Source organism: Neltuma alba, unplaced genomic scaffold (assembly GCF_004799145.2).
Source record: "Neltuma alba isolate B1F8T4 unplaced genomic scaffold, ASM479914v2 tig00011709_pilon, whole genome shotgun sequence".
Classification (NCBI taxonomy): Eukaryota; Viridiplantae; Streptophyta; class Magnoliopsida; order Fabales; family Fabaceae; genus Neltuma; species Neltuma alba.
Window position 1 is genome coordinate 615764 of NW_021636345.1, and position 22228 is coordinate 637991.

Sequence of the window (22228 nt, forward strand, 5' to 3'; positions counted from 1 at the left end):
AGGATATTGCTTATGGCTTTGCCTTTTAGCTAGCTACTATTTATGCTTTTGCCGAATTGTCTGCTAGTGCATTGAAATTTAGGAAAATGTTGCGACGCACTTTGGTATGGATGCTGAGGGATAGATGCTAAATTAAAGCTCGGGATACAACCCATTTTTGCATTAAAAGGAAAAAAAAGAAAAAAGAAAAAGAAGAGGCTCGGCACGTAGTTATGTTCCCCCAAAAATAAAGGGGATTAAATCTGGTTTCCTGAGAAAATGACATGTTTTGGCCCCCTTCACATGCTGAGTTCTGATGGAGACGCCTGGCCCGCTCTATTAAGTTTAGATAGAAGGGGCAGAAGCAGCTTCATCAATGTTCAGGTCCAATTTGAGTATTTGACTACGAAGATGGTGTCACTTTTGGTGAAACATCAGGGTCTGGTTAAGAAGATTAAAAAGGAAAATTGGGACTTTTCCATCCAGTAGCAATATTAAAGAGTGGTTGGCCAAGAAAAAGTTAATAGATATATTTTAAGAGGGAGTTAGCTTCGCCTAATGATGGTTTCATTCTTTCTACTTGTTCTTCTATTTTACTTTTAACTAGCGAAACCAACTACAACATACTGGAGGAATAGTGACAGGATTTTCGCCCCAGCGAAAGAATACATTCATCTTGATCACCGTGAATTGCTATGATTTTCTCTCCCTCGCTACAAACCCATTTATCCCACAGGCTACCATTTTATAATCAACAAACCACCACTAGTTCTCATATCAAGTATAACTCTAATTTAATTAAGCGTGCTTGCTTGGTGCAAAATTGCCATAATATTTTTTTCTTAATTTCTCGATTTACTCATGTTGTTGGCTTCTAAAAGCCCATTTGATCGTATAGTTTTCAGCCACGTCCTCATCAACAGGCAAGACCACATGGAAATAGAAGAAGATGGAGATCCGTAGGAGCAGCTCGAAACAGAGAGTCCTCAAATTGTAACTTATGAATCAACTCTACATTACATCTCTCTCCTCACAATCCACCCCCTCTCTCCCCCCTTTCCCACTCCCCATGTCTACCCAAAGCAACACAGGCTCCTATTCATTAAAACTATCCTATATATATATATATATATATATATATATATATAATATGATAATATTAGGAAAAAAATATAAATTAAAGGAATAAAATAAACACGTCTTTCATCGATCCAATATTACCTCCAGTCCTTAATATAATATTTCGTTTGATTTTTATTTTGTTTCTAAATATAAGACCCCGATCCACTTTTTCTCTTATATTTATGTATTTTTTTTCTAAAATAATCTTTTTAATAATAGTAGTCTAGTCAATATATTTGATTAATAAAGACATTTTAAAAAAAAACAACACCTATTTATTATAAACAACTAACTTAATTTATTTTTTTAGTTTATTCAAATTAGATAAGTAACTTTTATATGTAAGACATACAGGGGAGTATCATCAAAAAGCTCCAGGCTCCAGCAGCTCAGATTTAATTTCAATATAAATATAAATAATAATGTAAAAAGATGCGGTGTGAGTGGCATATTCTCAAGCCTTCTGTACAAATGCCCCTTCTTCTGCGTCTCTGATTCTGTGTACGCTGCCCTTTCCTTCTCGCCGCCAGCGTTACCTGACATTTTCCATCTCCTGAGGTATTCCATTCTCTTCACTTTCTCCGTTTCACGCTCCCTCTTCTACTCTTAACTATCTCAATCTTCCGCCGCCTGCTCTGAACCCTAACTCCACCGCCACCGTGCCCTTCTCTCTGCTCCGCTCGACTCATCCTTCTCCATCTTCAGTCTTGCTCCCTGGTTCTTCGTGTCCCGGTTCGTCTCGTGTTCGTGCTAATCCTTCTCCCTATCTCCCTCCCAAATCCTAATCCTGGAATGTGTTGTCATTGGCGTGATATTTTTTCTTTTGGATCTTCATTTTGTGATTCTAGTCTTCTGTTTTCTTTGGTTGTGTTTTTCTTTAAGTTAACGAATTCATGTGGTTTTAAGAAGTATAGATTATTCCAAAAAAACCGGGGGGACTCTTCAACTTCACTGGATGTTTTGTACACATTATTTGTTTGGTTTACCAATGTTTTATTAAGTGAGTGTGTTCAAGAATTTTGTATGCGATCGGGTAAATCAAAATATGAGCCACTTAGCCTTTTAAATTGTTAGCACAATGTAAGAGGTAATTTATTTCTGCATCTTTGTTCAATTTGATTGGATTAGGAAAAGCAATGTTCAGTTTTCGGTCCTTTCGTTTATATATATATATATATATATATATATATACACACAACCGAATCTCAGTGGAAGCCTGCCATTCTATGTTCTCTGTTCGCAAGTCTTTTGCATATGGAAACATCTCAACTGAAACTGACGTCCATTTCCAGTTCCAGTAAATTGAAAGCTTCTATAATACTTTTGTTCTTAACTTCTGTGATAATACTATTTATCATCAGTTACATAATTCAGAGCCTGGTTAAGAGTGCAGGTTATAGACATGGTTGAACAGGGCAGCCAGAGGAAGAGGCCAAACATACTGGTGACTGGTACGCCAGGCACAGGAAAGACGACAATGTCCTCTGCTCTAGCAGAAGCTATCCAACTTCGCCACATCAATATTGGAGAATTGGTCAAAGAGAAGAACTTGCATGATGGATGGGATGATGAGCTTGATTGTTATGTCGTTAATGAAGACTTGGTGAGCTGCTATATGAATCAACGCTTAAGAAAATATTTATTTGCATTTCATGTTTAATTGCTATCATAGGTGTAAATGCATGAATCGTACCATTGAATCAGGCCCAAGATAAAACACACAGGACATCGAAAAGGCTAATGGATTGATAGAGTTTGAATGGGTTCATCTTATTGAGTATTTGTTTAGATAGTATATTTATTAGTAAGACTAATAATCGCACGCATCTGCATGAAAATATTATATCATGATAATACCTTCTTTTAAAAAAAAAAAAAAAAAAAATGGAAGTCAACGTACTTATTGAAAATATTTTTCAGTTCCCTTTCCTGACACCAAAGGTGGCAGGTCCAGTTTTATCGTTCTAGGGAGTCTGCCTTGGATTCTAATGTACTTACATTTCTTGGATTTTGTAGGTCTGCGATGAGCTTGAAGACATTATGGAAGGAGGCGGGAACGTTGTGGACTACCATGGTTGTGATTTCTTTCCTGAGCGATGGTTTGATATTGTGGTGGTACTTCAAACCGATAACACTGTGTTGTATGACCGATTGAGCAAGAGGTATGGGATGAAGTTGTAAATATGATTCTTTAACAACTAATTTTTTCATCTCATACAAATTACATACTATCTCAAACTGTGTAACAGGGGATACACTGAGTCGAAGCTCTCCAACAATATTGAGTGCGAAATCTTTCAAGTTCTGCTTGAGGAAGCTAAAGAAAGTTACCCAGAGGACAGAGTTATTGCATTAAGGAGTGATACTGTTGAAGACATAAATAGAAATATTGCAACTTTAACAGAGTGGGTGACAAACTGGCATCCCCGATCTTAGTCGCAGCAAACTCAATACAGCAAAAGCAGGACCCTGTACATATTGTTTATTTGTTTTGCTGTGTCTTCTTCTTTGTACTGTTTTCCTTTTGAGTTTTTGTTTTGTATTGGAACTGGCCTTCTGCCTGCTGTTTTCCTAAGTTGAATTGCTAGCATGCAGTTATCTTTAAAGTTGTATCTATGCTAAGTTCCAATAATACAAGATGGTATGAACATGGGAACTTCCTCAGAATCCAGCTTTCGTTCTGGTTTGGGCTGCGTTCCATATACTGCACGATTGTAAGAAAAACTGTTTTAGCTGCGAGTGTGATGTTGATTTTTTCCCCGCATTGGGTTACAGCAAAAATGAGATCGCTGCGTTAGACAAGGCACTATGATATGTGCCACATTGCTCATCAATCTGGTTGAGGCCGACACGGATATAATCCTCAAACTCAACACTTTGAAGCCAAATCTCGAAGGCCTGTTTACTAATAAATCCTCATTCCAGTGAGAAGCAACTTTTAGCGTTTGCCCAATGCCTTTATATGTTAGGCTTTGTTTGGTTCAATGGAAGGGAGGGGAGGGGAGGGGAGGGGAGGGAGGAGGAGAGGGGAAGGGAGGTCATAGTTTTGTTTGGTTGGAGGGGAGGGGAGGGGAGGGGAGGGGAGATTTCTTGTTTGGTTCATAAGAGGAGGAGAGGGGAGGTAATTATAAATTGACAAATATACCCTTATCTCTATATTTAGACTAATTTATTTTTTTAATACACACACAATATAATATATATATTATAATACACACGTTATGATATGTATATATTAATACATATGATATGTATATATTACATTATTATATTATTATTATCAAATATTATTAGTGGCTAAAAAGAGAAGAAGTGAAAAAAGATTTTTAATAAGATGGACAAACTTGGAATATTAAAAAATTAGTATGGATAGTTTGGCCAATATTAGACATAATATTTCTCTCCCCTCCAAAAAACCCCAAATTTGGAGGGGAGCATGGAGGGGGAGGGGAGCACTAAAAGACAAATTTCTCCCTCCCCTCCCTTCTATTTTTCCCAACCAAACACACCCCTCCCCTCCCCTCAACAACCCTCCAACCAAACAAAGCCTTAAAGTTTGTTAATTTCTTTTTGATCAAAGTTAAGGTTTATTAATTATTATCTCGTTTTAATGATCTCTCTTTTTTCTTTCTCTTTTTTTCTTTTTGCTTCTCTCTAAATATACTTATATGCATTTCATTTTTTTCCGCATATGTAAGATCCAAAGCGAACAAGTTATATGCCTTCCATAAAAAGGAAATATTGCTAACAATACGCTCCAAAAGATAAAGAGAAGGGAAAACTCCATGCAAAATCACACCTTTTTGGTGGTAGAGAAGAGAGAACATTATTTCACTCTTGCGCAGCCTCTCCATGATGAAAATGTAACTTTATTTGTAGCGAAGAGGCTAGCCTTTAAAATGGCCTGGCACGCAAAATATATAACTGGAGCACATCGCTAAGGATGACCTATGATCGTGCAGACAGACTTCGGGAATTACGGTGAAGCATCTTCAATTTTGCATGCCAATGCGACCCGTGATTTTGTCCCTCTGATTTGCATGCTTTGCTTTGGCAGGCCCTTGTCATCTCTGGGAAGAACTCCACGGCAGAGCCCCGCCTCAACTTGGTGATGCTCGATCGATTGATCACATTGGGTTACACTAAAAACAAGTCTTATTGCAAATTTGGCAAAGCTATAAAGTACAAAACCTTGCACATTTTTCGACACCATTCCCATTTAAAATAAAGGACTCTCCCCTCTTTTCTTTTCTTCTTGTTTTTTTTTTTTGGTTCTTTCCTAGACTAGTCTATCAGTTTATGTACAACATATCCTCCTCAAAGTCGAATGACCCGGAAACAGAGGATGCATTCGGAAGCTTCAGAAACGTTGGGAGGCTTGGCAATCAGCAGCCCTCGCACAGGCAAGGTTTAAGCAATCCAAACCAATATTGAACAAACAAAAATAATCTTGCTCTTTGCGTTCAAATTAAAAAGCAGGCCGCTTCTCCTCCAACTCACTGTCATGTTAGATTTCAATTCAAAACTGGGGACGCCATCAAAAACTCTGCCAAAAGGATTTTGTATTACTCATAATTTAGTTGATGCCCTCTTTCACCGTCTTTCTTTCTTTAGCTCGAAAGTCTTCCAAACTTCGGTATTCTTCTCTGAGCAATTTATCTAGCTCCGGGTGTTTGCTCAACGGTTCTTTCTGGTCCCGTACCGCACGATAGTGGTGAAATGCCCTGCCATAACCAAAAGAAAATACGAGTGATTGATAGTGTGATAGCCCCAAACAACCTGAGATAAATTACAATTGCGCAGTAAAATTTTAAGACCAAAGAGCTAATTAATTACCAGTATTTTTCCAGGCCATACAAATTGCCCTTGTGGTAAAAGTCCAGAGTCAACTGTTCAAAATCCTTGTATAGATCCTCTCTAAATTCCTTCTCCAAGCCATAACTGAAACAAGGAATTGCTCAAAATCACAAGAGGAACAATGTGCCCCAAGTTTTACCTTTTAAAATGGTCATTATAAAAGCAGCTCGAATCTGTCCTCTACAATAAAAATCTCCATATCTGCAGACCTTACACAGCTATTTCCTGAGACAATTCTGTTGCATCAGCCTAGTTTATATGCAGTTTCCACTTGCTCCTATTCCTTTTTTTTTTTTGGGGGGGGAGGGGGGGATATGTTATTTTTTGCATTGTCAGGCAGCAACCTGCGGAATAAGCCGCTGGAATTCTGATTGATTACATGTCCTTTGGAGCGATGTCTTCTGATACATGAGTTTTGGAACAGATTAGACTATAACATTGTGGCAGTGAGGGTTCACTGCTGTGCATGGTTTAAATAATATGTCAACATCTTAAATGTTGTCTCATTGCCCTCGCATGAGTAACAAGATAGGGTCGAGTTTCTCTGGTATATGCATAGTTTCATATAAAATTTCCTTGTTTGACATGCACGATATGGTTTTATAAATCTTTCTTGTTTGAGCTGTTTTCCTGGTTTAGCTTTGCCCTAACATACGTTATGAGATAGGATTGTCCAGGCCAACAAAAAAAGAAACAGGATTGTGATTCTTCGGTGCTCTACAACGCATGGCTTTATAAATATATCCCTTGTTTGACATGCAAAAGGATGAGAACTTTCTGGCACTTTTATTCCCACAATTTCAGTTTCTCCGAGGAGGATATGTTGTCCTCCTCCGCATATTTTTCTCCTCACATAATATATTTATACATAATAATGATGAACTTGAACATAAATAAACAAAAATTTCACATCAATGAATTATTCTATTCAGATTGCGAGGAATAGAAAATAAAAGGATAATGATGGTAATAAATTTACCAAGCAAATAATAAGGACATAATTTGATGCTATTACCTGTAGAATCTGAAAAGGCACTCTATCCCGTAATAATAATTAGCCAATGCATCCTCCATTGCTAGTTTCTTAAATTCATCGTACATAGAAGGAACAAACATGTCTCTGAGAAAGTATGACCAGAACCTGTATAATGTATTCATTTCCTGTATAGACAAGCAAATCCTACAGAAATAAGTAGTCATGCAATTGAAAGTAATGTCAGGCCAGAAAATATATATGCTAAATTTGTGAGTAACAAAAAGGGTGTATGGAATAAGTGTAGTGTTACTGAGAAACAACTGGGCTAATAAGACTCCATGAAGAACTCAACTAACGATTGACCATGCTAAATCACAAAATAATTAACTAACAACAGCAGCAGTCTTTGTCAAAAGAAATAAATAGAACAAAGGAAAATGTTTAAAAACTTACATGAACAATATGAATAAAAACTGAGAAAAATACTAGTATTGAAAATATTAATCAACCCTCATAACTTCACCATTTGATCTTTAATTATGAATTGTTTCAAAGAAGGTTTAGAGTTTTAGTCCACCTCACTGCAGCCAATTCCAAGTTTCTTTCTATCATTCAGGCACCGCTTATGATACTTGAGATACCTATAAGGAAAAACAGTTACATAAATGACATGACAAGGCACTATATCTTTCACTCTACAAGTCCTCATGCACAAGTACTGTAAGCAGTAGCACTATCACTTACTTCTGATGTTTGAAACCATTTTCTTCTAAAAGTTGGTGACTCGGGTGCTGAAATGGTGGAAAAGACTTAGGCAAGGAACCCACAGGTGGGCTACTTCCAGAAAGGCGGGGTGAAACACTCAATTTTGAAGGTCTAGGGCTGCAAAATAAAGATAATTATTGGAAAGTTTCACGTTCATCAAGCAGAACAATCAAACAATAAGTATACCGTTTCTTTTATCATTTATGACATGCTCCTCATGCCAATGATCATTTCATGTAATTACTCAAAAAACAAGATAACAAAAACCAATATCACACTGTAGAGCTCAGGGAACACACAATTCCAAACTGACCCATGATTTTCAGGAGGCGTAGAAGCGAAGAAAAATCCAACGGAATTACTTGGTGGACTTTCAGATATAATTCCCAAAGAGTTACGACCAGTTCCATGATTTCTAAAATTGCTAGAGAAAAACCGCTGCTTATGGGAAGACTGCTGCTTGAGAGTGCCTTTTTGTTTCCTCCGGAGACTCGTGCTTCCAGCCTCTTCCAGGGCATTGCTTGCACTGATATTTTCTCCCATCTTCATATTAGGCACTCCTGAAGTATTGCTTGTAGATTTTAACTTTCGATCTCTATTATCAAAATTATTCTTTCTACGATTTGACCGCTTATTTTTAAGTTCCTGTCAATAATTATGTGGGGAACATTAATTCAATGTTGAAGAGATGACAACGGCCTGGTAAAAGCAAAAACAAAGGTAACATTTAACCTGCTCATAGAAGTAAAGACCATCATTTATTGCAGAAGCAAGTTCACTGGAAATGGAGTTTGGTTCTTTGCCACCAACTTTAGATCCTTGTTTAATATCACTATTCTGCACAATAAAAATAGAAAATGAACAAATAATTCATTTATGCAAGCTCAGCAGAGTATCAAGAAAAATCATAATGCTATATTTGCACAGTTCCAGCCTCTTTATAGCCATTTAAGCAGCACCCAAAATTTATTTAAATTTTCATCAACTCTGTTTAAAGTACCTATCCCTACTTTATGGAATAACAAGTAAAGGAGATGAAGCAAGGGGCAACGAACTGGTTCAGAAGAATGCTTCTTTGCTTGTATAAATGATTATAATCTGTGCAGGTACGGGCTAATCCTTAATGACTGATCCCACTAAATCAGCCCCTAATCTCTCTAAATTAGCCTCTGATCCTATTTATGATACTTAAATAAGATTAATAAAGAATATCCTTCAGGGAAAAAAAATGGTGAGTTAGAAGATTTCCAAGAGCATCGAAAATTGGAAGCGTGCATTCCTTGGGCAGTTATGTCACCCTTATCCATACCAGTTTATCCAGCACTTGTTTTTACAATCCTTCTCTCTAGAGTCACTTTAATAGCTTTAGCTTTTGAGATGAAAGGGTTCTTGTAGGACACCAAGAATGATGATTCAACTGTATATTATTCATCTCGATGAGGTATAATTATATACAAGAATGAGGGACAATTGAATTAATTGTATGACCGAGAATCAGGGGAGAAGACCAAGGAATATACAATCAGATTCAAATCCTGATATTTACTTAATCAATCCCTACAAAATCGGATCTAGATTTTCACACTTTCCCTCAAGTTGGACCATAGATGTCAACCATGTCCAACTTGCGAATAAAATAATCAAACTTGTCTCTTGTTGGTCCCTTTGTAAGTTATGTCGTTTGAGGGAATGTATCTTAGACGAATTATGCCTCTATCAATCTTTTCTCTTATAAAATGCTTATCTATTTCCACATGCTTTGTTCTGTCACGTTGGACTGGATTGGGGGAGATATCTATGGCAGCCATATTATCTGAATATAGTTTGATAGGTAGGTTAACATTCTTCTTCAATTCTTCTAGTACCCTCTTCAGCCATATGCCTTCGCATATGCCAAGTGCTACTACCCTAAACTCTGCTTCTGCACTGCTCCTTGCTACTACACTTTGTTTCTTGCTCCTCTGGGTAACAAGATTGCCCCATACAAAAGTGCAATAGCCTGATGTGGATTTCCTATCATCTTGGTCACCTGCCCAGTCGGCATCTATGAATATCTCGATGCTTTGCTTGTCGGATTTTTTAAATAACAGTCCATGACTTGGGGATCCCTTCAAGTATCTAAGAATTCTATAAACTTCGTTAAGATGTTTCTGCTTAGGATCATGAGAGCGTTGACTAACCACACTAGCAATAAAAAGAGATATTTGGTCGGGTATGAGAGAGGTATATGAGTTTTCCCACCATTCATTGACACCTTCCCATATCCACGACTTTACTAAGATCCCCCTCGTCACTAATCTTTATCAACTCCTATGGGCGTATCACTTGGTCTGCATCTCAGCATCCCTGTTTCCTTCAAGAGGTCCAGGATATACTTTCTTTGAGAGATATAAATCCCTTTCTTTGATTGAGCAACTTCCATCCTAAGAAAATATTTCATTTCTCCAAGGTCTTTGATTTGGAATTCTAGAGCCAGTACTACTTTAATTTGTTCTATTTCTGTCACATCATCCCCTGTGAGTACATTGTCATCAACATATACTGCCAGGACAGTTATTTTTCCTCTTTCATGTTGAAGAACATAGTGTGATCGCTCTGCCCCTGAGTGTAGCCCCGCCTCTTGAGTGCTTTGGTGAATCTTTCAAACCATGACCTAGGAGATTGCTTTAACCCATACAATGATCTTTTCAGTTTGCACACTTGACTCGATTTCTTCCTTGGGAACCCTGGGAGCAGTTTCATGTAGACCTCTTCCTTGAGTTCTCCATTGAGGAAAGTATTTTTGACATCCAGTTGATGCAAAGGCCAACCTAGGTTGATAGCTAATGATAGTAAAATTTGGATTGTGTTTAATTTTGCTACCGATGCAAAAGTCTCTATGTAGTCCTTGCCATAGGTTTGTGAGAAACCCTTAGTAACCAGTCTCGCTTTATACTTTTCTAGGCTTCCATCAGCTTTATACTTTGGAGTAAACACCCACTTACATCCAACCGGTTTCTCTCCCTTTGTTAGGTCTACCACTACCCAAGTGTTATTTTTCTCAAGAGCTTCCATTTCCTCCATAATTGCCTGTCTCCACTCAGGTAGGGCCAAGGCTTCATCAATGTTATGTGGTACCTTAACATTGTCAAGGTGAGTAACAAAGGCATGGTATTTTGGGGAGAGTTTTATGAGACAAAACTTTCTATGGGATGTTTAGTGCAAGATCTCGGCTTCTTTCTAATTGTGATTGGTAGATCTAGATCTTCAAGTGCCTCACTTTCCTGTATAGTATTATTAAGTTCCACACCATGTCCCTCTACCAGATCTGCCTCTGGGTTTGACTCTTGGCGAGTTCTGGGAGCTTGGGGTTCGTGACCTTCGTGCATAGATCTTCACTGATGTGTTTCTGTCTCCCCTTAGATTAGATGCCCCCTGAACATGAGGTACAGGTTCTGTGTTGTCATGGATAGGTTCAGTTGTGGGGGGGCGAAGGTTGAGTAAGGTGTGGTCAACAAAAGTTTGTTCATGGGGTAAAGGTGCTAATGCTGGTGCTGGTGATGCTAGTGCTGATGTTTCATGAGTCTGGAATTCACTCTCACTCTCCCCCTGAATGATAGACAGCTGATAGAAGGGTGTGGTTTTATGGAAGGTGACATCACAAGTAATAAAGAGTCGTCTGGAGATAGGATCATAACATTTATACCCCCTTTGAGATGAGGAGTAGCCGAGAAAGATACAAGGTAGTGCTCTGGGGTCCAGTTTGTTAGAATGATGGAGGTGGACATAGAAGGTACAGCCAAAGACCTTGAGAGGTAAAGTGTTCTCTAGATATGGGAGGTTGAAATGTTGATGAAGAACTTGGTGTGGTGCTTTATAAGATATAGGTTTACTAGGCATGTGATTAATAAGGAAAGTGGCAGTGAGAATGGCGTAATCCCAATAGAATTTAGGAACATGACTGGTAAACATGAGTGCCCTGGCTGTTTCAAGAATGTGGCGATTTTTTCTCTCGGCAATTTCATTTTGTTGGGGACTGTTATGACAAGTGCTTCCATGAACTATAGCGTGAGTGGTTAGGAATGTGGTTAGTGTTTGATTAAAGTATTCCATGCCACTGTCGGTGTGAAGAGTCTGGATTGGCGTTTGGAATTGAGTTTTGATCATGTTATAAAAGTTGACAAAAATCTGGGGAACTTCTATTTTGTCTTTCAATAAGTAGACCTAGCTCACATGTGTGTGATCATCAATGAAGGTGATAAACCATTTAATGTGTGTTCGATTTGGCATGCGGGAAGGACCCCACAAATCACTATGGATAGTAGCAAATGGTTGTGAAGCACGTTAAGGATGACGAATGAAAGAAGTGCGATGATGTTTAGCCTTTTCACAAGAGTCATGATAAAATTCAAAAGGGTCTTTATTAGAAAAAACAGACGGAAACATTTGAGACATATAATGGAAATTTGGATGCCTTAGCCGTTGGTGCCATAACTCCAATTCACTAATCCTAGGGAGAAACACTTTATTACAAGACCTAACATGTTGTGAAGCATTGTTGTCAAGATAATAAAGACCATCGTACTCATTCGCACTACCAATCATCATCCCCATTAGTAGATCTTGAAATAAACAATGAGAGCCATAGAAATTAGCATGGCAACGTTCTTCTCCGGCCCAATTGACTAACAAATACTAAATTGCATCTCAGATTTGGCACATGTAGGACATAATGGAGAGTTAATGAAGTGGAGACCATTACAGTACCAATTCCAGCAACAAGAGAATCAGAATCATCAACGATCTTAACTATGAGGCGTTTAGTCATAATGGTGTAAGAAAAGAATAGGGACCTATCATTAGTCATATGATCAGACACAGCTGAATCAACTATCCAGCAGTTCCCAGAACATTTATTTTTAATAGACAGGCCGTGAAAAAATCACCTCGTTTTACAACAATGGCAGTTGGTTGTTTGGAAGGTTACTGACTTGTTTGCATTGATGTGAGCAGTTCAATGATTTTGTTCAATGGGTCTCCCTGAGATGTGGAAGGAGTGTCCGAGTCAACACTCTTTTTAGCAACATAGCCTTTGCTTCTCCCTTTTCGAGGTTTCCAGTCATGTGGCTTGCCATGCAGGTCCCAACAAGTGTCTTTGGTATGACCCTGTTTCTTACAATGGTCACAAAAGGAGCAGGCTTTATTAGATCTCTGGTCATTTGTGCGAACAGCAAGGGCAGAGCTTTCAACAGTAGGGACCTGAGGACTGTGATCATCTTTAAGCATGACCTTAAGCCGTGATTCTTCTTTGCGGAGGAGGGCAAAGGCTTCTCGGACACTTGCTGGAGGCTCAAGACTAAGAATGCGCCCCCTAGCATCACCGCAGATCAAGTCCAGACTAGCTAATAGTTCAAACAACTGCTCGACCTCCCTCTCCTTGCGATCAGATGCAGCATCAATAGAACAGTGAAATGTTATGTGGTTTAACAGAACCAATTCCTACCAAAGGGAGGTCTTTTCGAGATAGTACTCATGGATATTGCGGGAATTTTGTTTCGTTAATCATAGCTGAGACCGAATTTCAAACACTTAGGAGATGTTACTGCTATCATCATATGCCTCACGGACCGCTTCCCGGATATCACGTGTAGTAGGGAGGAACATGAAACTCTTCTTGATTGTCGGCGCCATGGCATTCACTAGCCAGGATGAGACCAGGGCATTCTCAGCCTTCCACACAGCAACACCCTTGGTATTGGATGATGGAGGTGCAGCGGTGTCGCTAGTGATGTGGCCTCGTCAACTGCAACCTGCAAGGGCAAGGGACATGGATTGCACCATCCACAGTAGTTCTCACCATTGAGCTGTTTGAGGACAATAAGGACGGACGAGCTCTCCAAGCTTGCTGCAGTTGGTCGAGACCCATTGACAGTAGAGGAATCTTCATGACCAGTTGACATTGGTTGTAGGGATTCAGGTTGAAGGTTCGACTTGTGATTGACTTCAGATGAATCGAACGAATTCCCCGTGTCCGGTGAGTGCTCTGATACCATGTAGGACACCGAGAATGATGATTCAACTGTATATTATTCATCTCGATGAGGTATAATTATATACAAGAATGAGGGACGGTCGAATTAATTGTATGACCAAGAATCACGGGAGAAGATCCAGAAATATACAATCAGATTTAAATCCTGATATTTACATAATCAATCCCTACAAAATCGGATCTAGATTCTCATAGTTCTTAAGAGGGTTCTTGACATATGTGTCAATGTTTATACATCTACCAATCAAAAAATGATCATGTCTGCTCTGTGGTGCCTTTCTCACTGCCTTTCTATGCTCTCTTGAGGGGAACATCCTATCATCCTTGTTTACAATCATCCTTTCTCGTAAATCCTTAATTCTAATAAAAACAAACAATAACAAGCTTTTGAGGGGAGAAAACACATTTATTAATTAGCTTATCAACAAATACCTGGGTAACAATTACAAGTCTTTGAACGTCTTGGTCATTGACAACCATTTCATCATCTTCATCATCAATCCTTTTAGGCAACAAATTCCATCAAATGAGTGGAAAATCAAATGCAACACAAACTAGTTTATACTTAAATGGCAATCGTATGACAATCACCTAATCCCATTCCATAAGGGATTAGAAAATCTCAAACAGAAGATATTAATATGGGTTTAACAAAGGAAACAAAAATCTTCCACTTTCACATTAGAAAGAATAGGGAATATCAATCTTGGATGGGTCAACGAAAATGTTATTGGAAATGCTATGAGAAAAGAATTAAAAATGATTATGTTCCAGATTGCACATTTTAACATATGCAACAATAAATAATATTATTCTAGTTTGAAAAGGAAGCAAACTTCTATGAGATGCATAAGCAAGCACCCATCCTCTAATAATCTAGGAAGCAGTAACGAAGGATAGAGACTGGGGACAATTTAGAATATAAATGATAGGGAATAAATAAATGAATATAAATTTTACATAAATTAACAAACCATTAATATTTCTAAGGAAAAAAAAGTAAAGCCAAAATGATTTTGGAGATTCTTTTTGGCCAAAAATGTTCATTATATGTATAAGATGCTTTCCAGGGGAAAAAATTAGATAAAAAATAGATAAACAAAGATACTATACCAATCTTATGTTTCATATAAATTGTTCATCATGGTTGGGCAAAAAATTTCAGTGCAATGTATTTCATCTTCACTAGTTATGCTGGCAATAGTCCAGGCTTCTCATCTCCCGACTACTGCTTCTGTTAATTATAAACTTCCGCATATTTCATCTCTCTAAAAAGAGACGCGTATCCATGAAAAAATAAAAAACGAAAGCTTTCAAGTGTATGGAAAATATTGCAAAAGCTCTTGAATGATTGGCCAAGCATAAAACTGATTTGCTGTTACAATGCTTTTCAAAAAACAATTCTAAAAATGAGATTTTCGGAAAAGCAGAAGCTAGAGCGCTAGCACCAAGACATAATGTCCACATATCTCCCATACATGTGTGGGTGAGTCAACAAAAAATTTGTCTCCCATTTGGGCACACAACAAGTACGGTATGGGCTTACTTGAAACATGGCTTTGGTGGATGACACTAGAAGTGGAATGAGGTACTAGAAAACTCATGTTGATGAGAAAATTACATTTTTATATTTATATTTTTTACTTCACCTTTTTCTTTTTTGTGTTACATGATCGTCAGAATGTATTTTAACAGTGAGTGTCCACGATCAAATATTCTACAAGACATTTTCAAAGACCTGAAAATTTTGACCATGTGTTTCTCCCACTTGTTGTCCAAGCCTGATATCCCCCCAAAAGTCATCCCTAGGACATTTCGATCTGTGTAAGAATTAGATGTCATACCTTCTGGTAGAAGAAAGATCAGCCTTCTTTAACATCTTGTTTTCAAGCTCTATCTCTTCATCAAGCATAAATGTAGTTGCAAAATCATTAGAAAGATCTTTGACATCCCCATCAGTCGGAGCCTCCATATTTCCAGTCTCATCATCAATTTTTTTTGGCTCAGAATCTTGTGAGTAGAAACATAACTTATTGCTGCTCTTGTCATGATCAGTGAATTTGACATTTTCACCAGTTATTGCTTCTGGTTTATTATTGGAAAGATGACATTCAGCACGTTCCGTGTTTATTTCTGAAACCTTTGAACCATTTTCATTTGATTGCATCTGTTCCTCTGGAGAGTTAAGAGTTGCTTCAGAAATTGCCCTTGTCTTGTCTCCGCTGGCATCACCATTTTCAAGAGATTTGGTTGTATCATCTGCAGGTTGGTTCTGCTGGCTCTGCTGACTATGAGCCATTGATGCTGCTGAATTTCCTGCGGAAACTCGAATCCATTTTGACCAACTATCACGTCTCCTAATCCTTTCATCCTATGGAAATAGCACCAGCTACAATTAAAATAAGAAAGGAATATGCAGGCCAAAAATAGAAAAGAAAGGAAAAGGAAGTAATACGAAATAAAAATCTAATCAAGATATCATGAAATTGTTGAGCTTTTGAGGCTTTGGTAGTATTAAAGCTAACTCCAAAAGCATTAACGTGGTATTCCTTGTATGTAGAGTCTACAAAGAGACAAAGTTTAAAGATCTCTAGGTTCAAAAATAAAGCCATCTTTATCCCCTTATTTCATATATTGAAGCCATATTACAATTTGGCTTAAACTTAAAGAGCCCAAATAATTCTTCCACTACATAGCACTTCTAATTTCTCAAAAAGTTGCATACACGTAAATTTAATATGCGAACTTAAAGAAGAAAAGGTTTCCAAGGCATACTTCACTTAAAATAATTTGATAAAACAGTAACCTATGTGTTTTTAGTAAATAATTGAACACAAATTATAGCATGTCAACTGTCAAGTTGACTTAAGCGAGCAAAGATGCCTGGGCCCAATTCATCAAAAAATTTCTGTCCAATAGAAGGAAAGAGAACTTAGAACCTTGTTAGGCTTGTCTTGAGATGAAACAACCCAACTGAAAATTTTCAATAGGAATTATACAGTAATTTGAATAACATACAAAAGAAGGGAGTTTAATTATTTATAGCAAGGTTTTGACTCTAAAACCGTTTAAGTTGATCAAAACTACTGCCAACAACTGAAAACCAAGTTATATGTTCAAGCATGCATTGTTGCAGCCCCAAACTCATGCACACAAAAAGATCCAATGTTATGAAAGCTGAACCAGATAAACTTAACTGGACAATAGTCAAACTGTGATTGAACCAGTCATAAATTAATATATTTTAATTTTTATATATTTAATATCACATAGAAACAAAAGGAACTGTCAAACTTGGAAAACCAACAACAACCAAGTCAAGTAAGAATCTAACCTGCACTTCTATGGTATTAGAGCTCTGCAGCGCATCAAGGATGAAGGGTATGTCCTCGCTCATCTTCTTAACCTTTGGAAGTTTTGAAAATAGTATAGCATCAGAATTACATTACTAAAATTGTAGAATAAGATTATTTACTAAAAGAACAACAACTTGACAATTGACATTATATTATTGGGAATAATATACATTATAGTATGCATCTGCATAACGCATACTTTTTAAAAACTGTAACACAATTAGGAGGCAAAAAATTTACAAACAGACCCTTTTAAAGCCAGCTACAGTGGATATCGGAACCCATCCTTGGTCATCCATCAAGGAAATAAGATAATGGTCATCCTGAAGATTTTCATCGCTGCCAAGAGAAAGCACTGAGGTCAGCATTTTGCTAAAAGAACAATCTTTATCACATTCCTTATGTTGATTAACTTGATTACAGGAGTCCTCAAGACATGTTTAACACTCATCAAAATCATTGCCACTTCATATGGCACAACTCAAAATCATAAAGCCAAATAGAAAAGGCAATAATTGTCTTAGACTTGGTTACTTTCGCTTCCCAAAGTAACAAATCAGTCATCTCGTACAGTACGATCTAACAGTAAAATCAGTTCATTCATCCTCATCTAGAAATTATGTTCATATCCAATGGTCTAAATTAATGACATCCATCAAGATGAAAATAATATTAACAAAAACAAATTATTATAACATAGTAATATGTTATGCAAGACATATTTAACAGTAGCCAATAAGTTAAAAGCCAATGCCCACAATTAATTTACTGACCTGAAATAATATTCTATCTGTTTAACAATGCTAGCCCTCAAAGATATAGTTTCTGGAGGCAGTGGCTGAGATCCTGGATTAACAGGATATGGAACAAAATGACGAGGATGCGGTCCTCTAATAGAGCCTGGGGGTGCCACAGGGACATACCATACAGGTGGAGGTCCTAAGCAAAAACAGACTCATTGAGATACAGAACCAACCAACGGAGGAATTGGAATTCAAGAATAAAAAAATACTGAGATGTGTCCCAAATCATTCAATAAAGACAAATATCTGCGCATAGAGTTCTGCATATGTAAAGCCAGAAGACATGAACGAATATTTACCTGGGAAGCTTGGAGCAACCATGTAACCTGGAGGTGGACCATAAAACGGAGGCCTTATAAAGGTCCTTGTTCCCATACCCTGTTGCATAGAAATGTTGGTTCTTGGGGGAAATGCCCTTTGATGATGCCAAGTATTATTCACATGATCAACTTGTTCCTGCATAGGGGGTCTTCCACTAGAAATACTGACATAAGCATTTGGATCACCTTGCACAGAGGGTTGAACATTTTTGGCATCAACAGCATGAGCAGTTTGAACAAAGGCTTGTCTTGTTGCCTGAGATGCAGGCTTTACTAAAGGATTTTCAACACTAGGAAAAGGTCCTGGTCCGGGAGGGAAAGCATAGCCAGGAACGGCTATGTGAGGTGGAGGTACCATAGCATGAAAAACCGGGGGGACTGGTGGTTGATGATAAGGCATCGGTACAGGAAAAGGAGGTCCACCGCCAGAGTTGCGCTTAGAACCTGATTTCTGATGACGTGATGATGAGATCTTATGCATCGGATTAGGGTTTCCAGCACCATTTGACTTCTGCTGAACTGACCCCTGTGATGATATGAAAGAGCATGAAGAAGCAAAGCATATTTAATATCAAATTTAAGAATGTTGTGATGTTAAACTATTATTTCAATGTAAGAAACATAAGACTTGAGAAAATGAGGGGGGAAAAAAGGTTTCAATACCATTGAAAGCTACTTCAATGCTCAAATTGTTGCCATCATACCTTCCCATAACAATCACTTCAAAATGCAAACGAAGTAACGTCTCTAGACCCCTAATCATCATATGACTTCTTACATAATTCATTATACAATAATTTAAAATGTTCAACCAAAATTGCAAACAAACTGATAGTGCAATAGCAAAGGATCAAAGTGATACATTTTTCTTTCAACTTGTCAAATTATAACTAATGACAATTTTAAATCACCTGAGCAACAAAAACATCACAACCTAGAGCCAAGCATGTCAGAATTATTCCACCAAGACAGGATATATACAATGACCGAGGAGATATAGAAAGACATCCATACATGAAGTTGTACTTCTGGAACTAACACTTGCTTTTAATTGTGTACTTAAATTAGCGGACAAGTACAACTACTGGTATAATTGTTGAAGACTTGAACTCTTCTGCATGCGCATAAAAAGCTCAAAATCCTCATTGCGCATTGGCATCCTTCATTTCAAGGAATATAAAGCGTTAACTCACAATTTTTTATTGGCGACCATCATTTCAAGGAATATAAAACATTTCTAAACAAGTCATTTTCTATTAGAGTAATTTCAAAGCATTTAAAACCCATGATATTACTACATTTTAAATTCGGATCCTATATAAGAATAAACTCAACAAGTTCAAGATGTGTGACAAGTACCCTCGCCATGTAAGAAATCAGAAAGGATCTTGCCTATAGTCAAGCAGACTAACCTAAATGGCATCAAATGGTTTCTTGCTAAGTAACTGGATCCATATGGTCAAATTAGATTTAAGAGACTGCCATAAGGCATGGCAGAGACCAAAAGACCAGCCGGTCCTAGTCCCTACCCCCCTCCAAAACCCAAAAAAGGATTCCCTTGTCCCTACTTACCATAACAAGAGACCCACTTCCCAGTGGGATGCAAGAACATGAAAGAATCCCCAAATAAATAACATTTTTTGGATAGTTAGTGAAGTTCTTAAATACCAAAATAATATATTTCTCAAAAATTCAAATAAAATTTATAAAAATAGACACGTATTAAAGTTTCTTAGAATAAATTATAAGTATTTAATTACCCATTTCTGATATGCTGAACAAAGTTTCAGGTGATCCACATTGTTTATGACTTATGAACAACACATCTTACAATAGATTTTATATTATATATTGATATATTGATGACATTGATATTAACTAGTAATAAAGATATACAAAAAAAGTAATTGAATAAAATGAAAGATGTTACAGTAATTTAAATATAACGAGTTGCATAAGAGATGGTCCCCAAATTCTAGTAAGGGGAAAATATATCCGCATTCTTGTCCCCTGAGACGGGAAATCGTCCTCGTTCCTATGCAAGCCAACCCCTACGAGAACCATCTCATCATTGGAAACGGTCTGTAAATTGGATCAAGAAGACGACACTTGGAGGACAGTTTTAGTGAAGCAAGGAAGTTAAAATGTAAAAAGGTGAGGACTCAGTAGCATAAGAGAAAACTCGAAAAAGAAGCGTTAAAGCATTATTATAGAATATGTATAAAATATAGTTTGTTAAGCCTCTATGTGGAGAAATTTAAAATAAACAACAGTAACAGAAGGTAAAAGAAATGACAAAGATTTCCAAAACTTTATTGTGGGCAACAACATAAAAGCTGCCTAATAAGCAGCTCAACAGCATCAAGCTCTGGTTATTTAAAAAAAAAAAAAAGGCTTTTTTAATGGGAGACAACACTAGTTATAAATTTTGCAAGCTTAAAACATGAAATTTTGGAAGTAAACTAGATAATGACATTTTTCTTTTAAAAGTAAATTCTATCCAGATTTCAAGCAATAAAAACATTTAACTGAGCTCTGAAAAATCATCAAATTAACAATGACATTATACACTTCATATCAGAAACCATAATGCAATACAAGATAGGTTAACCTGCATAGGTGGAGGTCGTGGAGCAGCCTCCGCAGAGATTCGATCAGCAGCTGACGCATCCTCTAGCTTTGCTGCAGTCTCATAAGTCTTAGGACGTTGGGCATCAGCGAGAGCAGGCCAAGACTCAGTGCCCATCATAACAGAGACATCACTTCCGTTCCCATCTACAACAGGAGTCTTCCACGGCGATTTGGGAGCATTAACCTCCTTCTGGTCCTCGCCAATCTCACTCTCAGCAATCACCATCACTTACAATTACCTAACTCCCAAATTGGCCCCCTTAGACCTTACTCTCTCACCAAATGACAGTCACAGCTTGCAAAAACAACTGGAAAGAAAGAAAACTAAATGATCAATTAAAAATGTGAAAATAAGACAGAGAGATAAATTCACTTGCCACTTGAATCAAGAGTTATCATCGAAGCCAGAGCAAGGGATGATTAAACACATGAATCCTGAGCTGGAGCAGCAGGAATCCAAGTGGGTTTTCAGTAAAAAGCAGACAGTGAAGTTTTGATCAAGGTTGAAGCCGGGGTCAGAGGGCAAGAAGTAAAACGGGAGGGAATGGGGTTTGTTTGGTGTGGAGGGAATTAGGGTTTGTGGGGAGAGTAAGGGTGATGATAGTGGCGGGTTTGGGTGTGCTAAAATTAACTACTAGGAGTTGCAGACGCCTACAAGTGCGATGAACAGGTGAAAAAGAGAAGCTCGAGGTTTTTAAGGGGCCTTATATAGGGGTGCCCTATCATGCGCAAGTGTGGAGTGCAACTCATTGTGCGTTTTCCATTGGCTGATGGCCGCTCCAGGAATTGAAAGGCGTTTACACGCAAACAGTGACTGCTTGTTAAGGGCTTGGGGCCCATTAGTGCCCCTGTCAATTGAATTTTTCTTTTTAGTGAATTAAAACTTAAAAGTCTCTTAAATGGGTGTTTAGATAAAACCAAACTATAATTTAAAGAATAGCTTCTGAAGAATAAATTTTTAAAAGAATAGATTTTGTAAAGAATAAAGAATAGATTATAATAAAGTAAAAGTGTTTGGATAGTTGTTATCAGAAAAACTTTTTATATGTACAAATTACTAAAAAAACATAAATTAATATGATAATTACATAAAAAACAGATTTTATAATATATTTGAATTTGAATAAATAAATTTGTTGATAATATTTTTTTACCAACATATTTAATAATATATAAGAAAATGTAATTAATAAATAATTAATATGTGTATATATATTTATAAAACATAAGATTAAATATGATTTTATTTTCCTCATAATCTAGTTTGGAATAAATTGTGTGTAATTTACTATAAATTATACTTTTACAAAATTTCATGTGAAGTACTGAAATGTCCAAATAGCAAGAAAGGAACAGCGACCCACATGTAGATGTTATGTCTCAGGAGG

At 37.3% G+C, this 22228-nt stretch overlaps 2 protein-coding genes across 2 annotated transcripts; one reads left to right on the top strand and one right to left on the bottom strand.

Annotated features, from left to right (window-relative positions):
- The first annotated feature begins 1665 nt into the window (after positions 1–1665).
- On the top strand, positions 1666–5509 carry LOC114717134 (adenylate kinase isoenzyme 6 homolog). Its single transcript, XM_028902229.1, has 5 exons — positions 1666–1833; positions 2495–2704; positions 3118–3263; positions 3351–4025; positions 4800–5509. The coding sequence occupies exons 2-4, from the start codon at positions 2504–2506 to the stop codon at positions 3535–3537; spliced, it is 534 nt and encodes a 177-aa protein (XP_028758062.1). The 5' UTR covers positions 1666–1833; positions 2495–2503; the 3' UTR covers positions 3538–4025; positions 4800–5509.
- On the bottom strand, positions 5239–21503 carry LOC114717133 (la-related protein 1A). Its single transcript, XM_028902228.1, has 14 exons — positions 20821–21503; positions 18189–18735; positions 17860–18025; positions 17335–17425; positions 17065–17136; positions 15575–16101; positions 14163–14232; positions 8432–8536; positions 8013–8344; positions 7679–7816; positions 7512–7575; positions 6974–7119; positions 5938–6042; positions 5239–5825 (listed from the first exon to the last, which is right to left on the bottom strand). The coding sequence occupies exons 1-14, from the start codon at positions 21064–21066 to the stop codon at positions 5678–5680; spliced, it is 2757 nt and encodes a 918-aa protein (XP_028758061.1). The 5' UTR covers positions 21067–21503; the 3' UTR covers positions 5239–5677.
- Between the last annotated feature and the right edge of the window lie 725 nt (positions 21504–22228).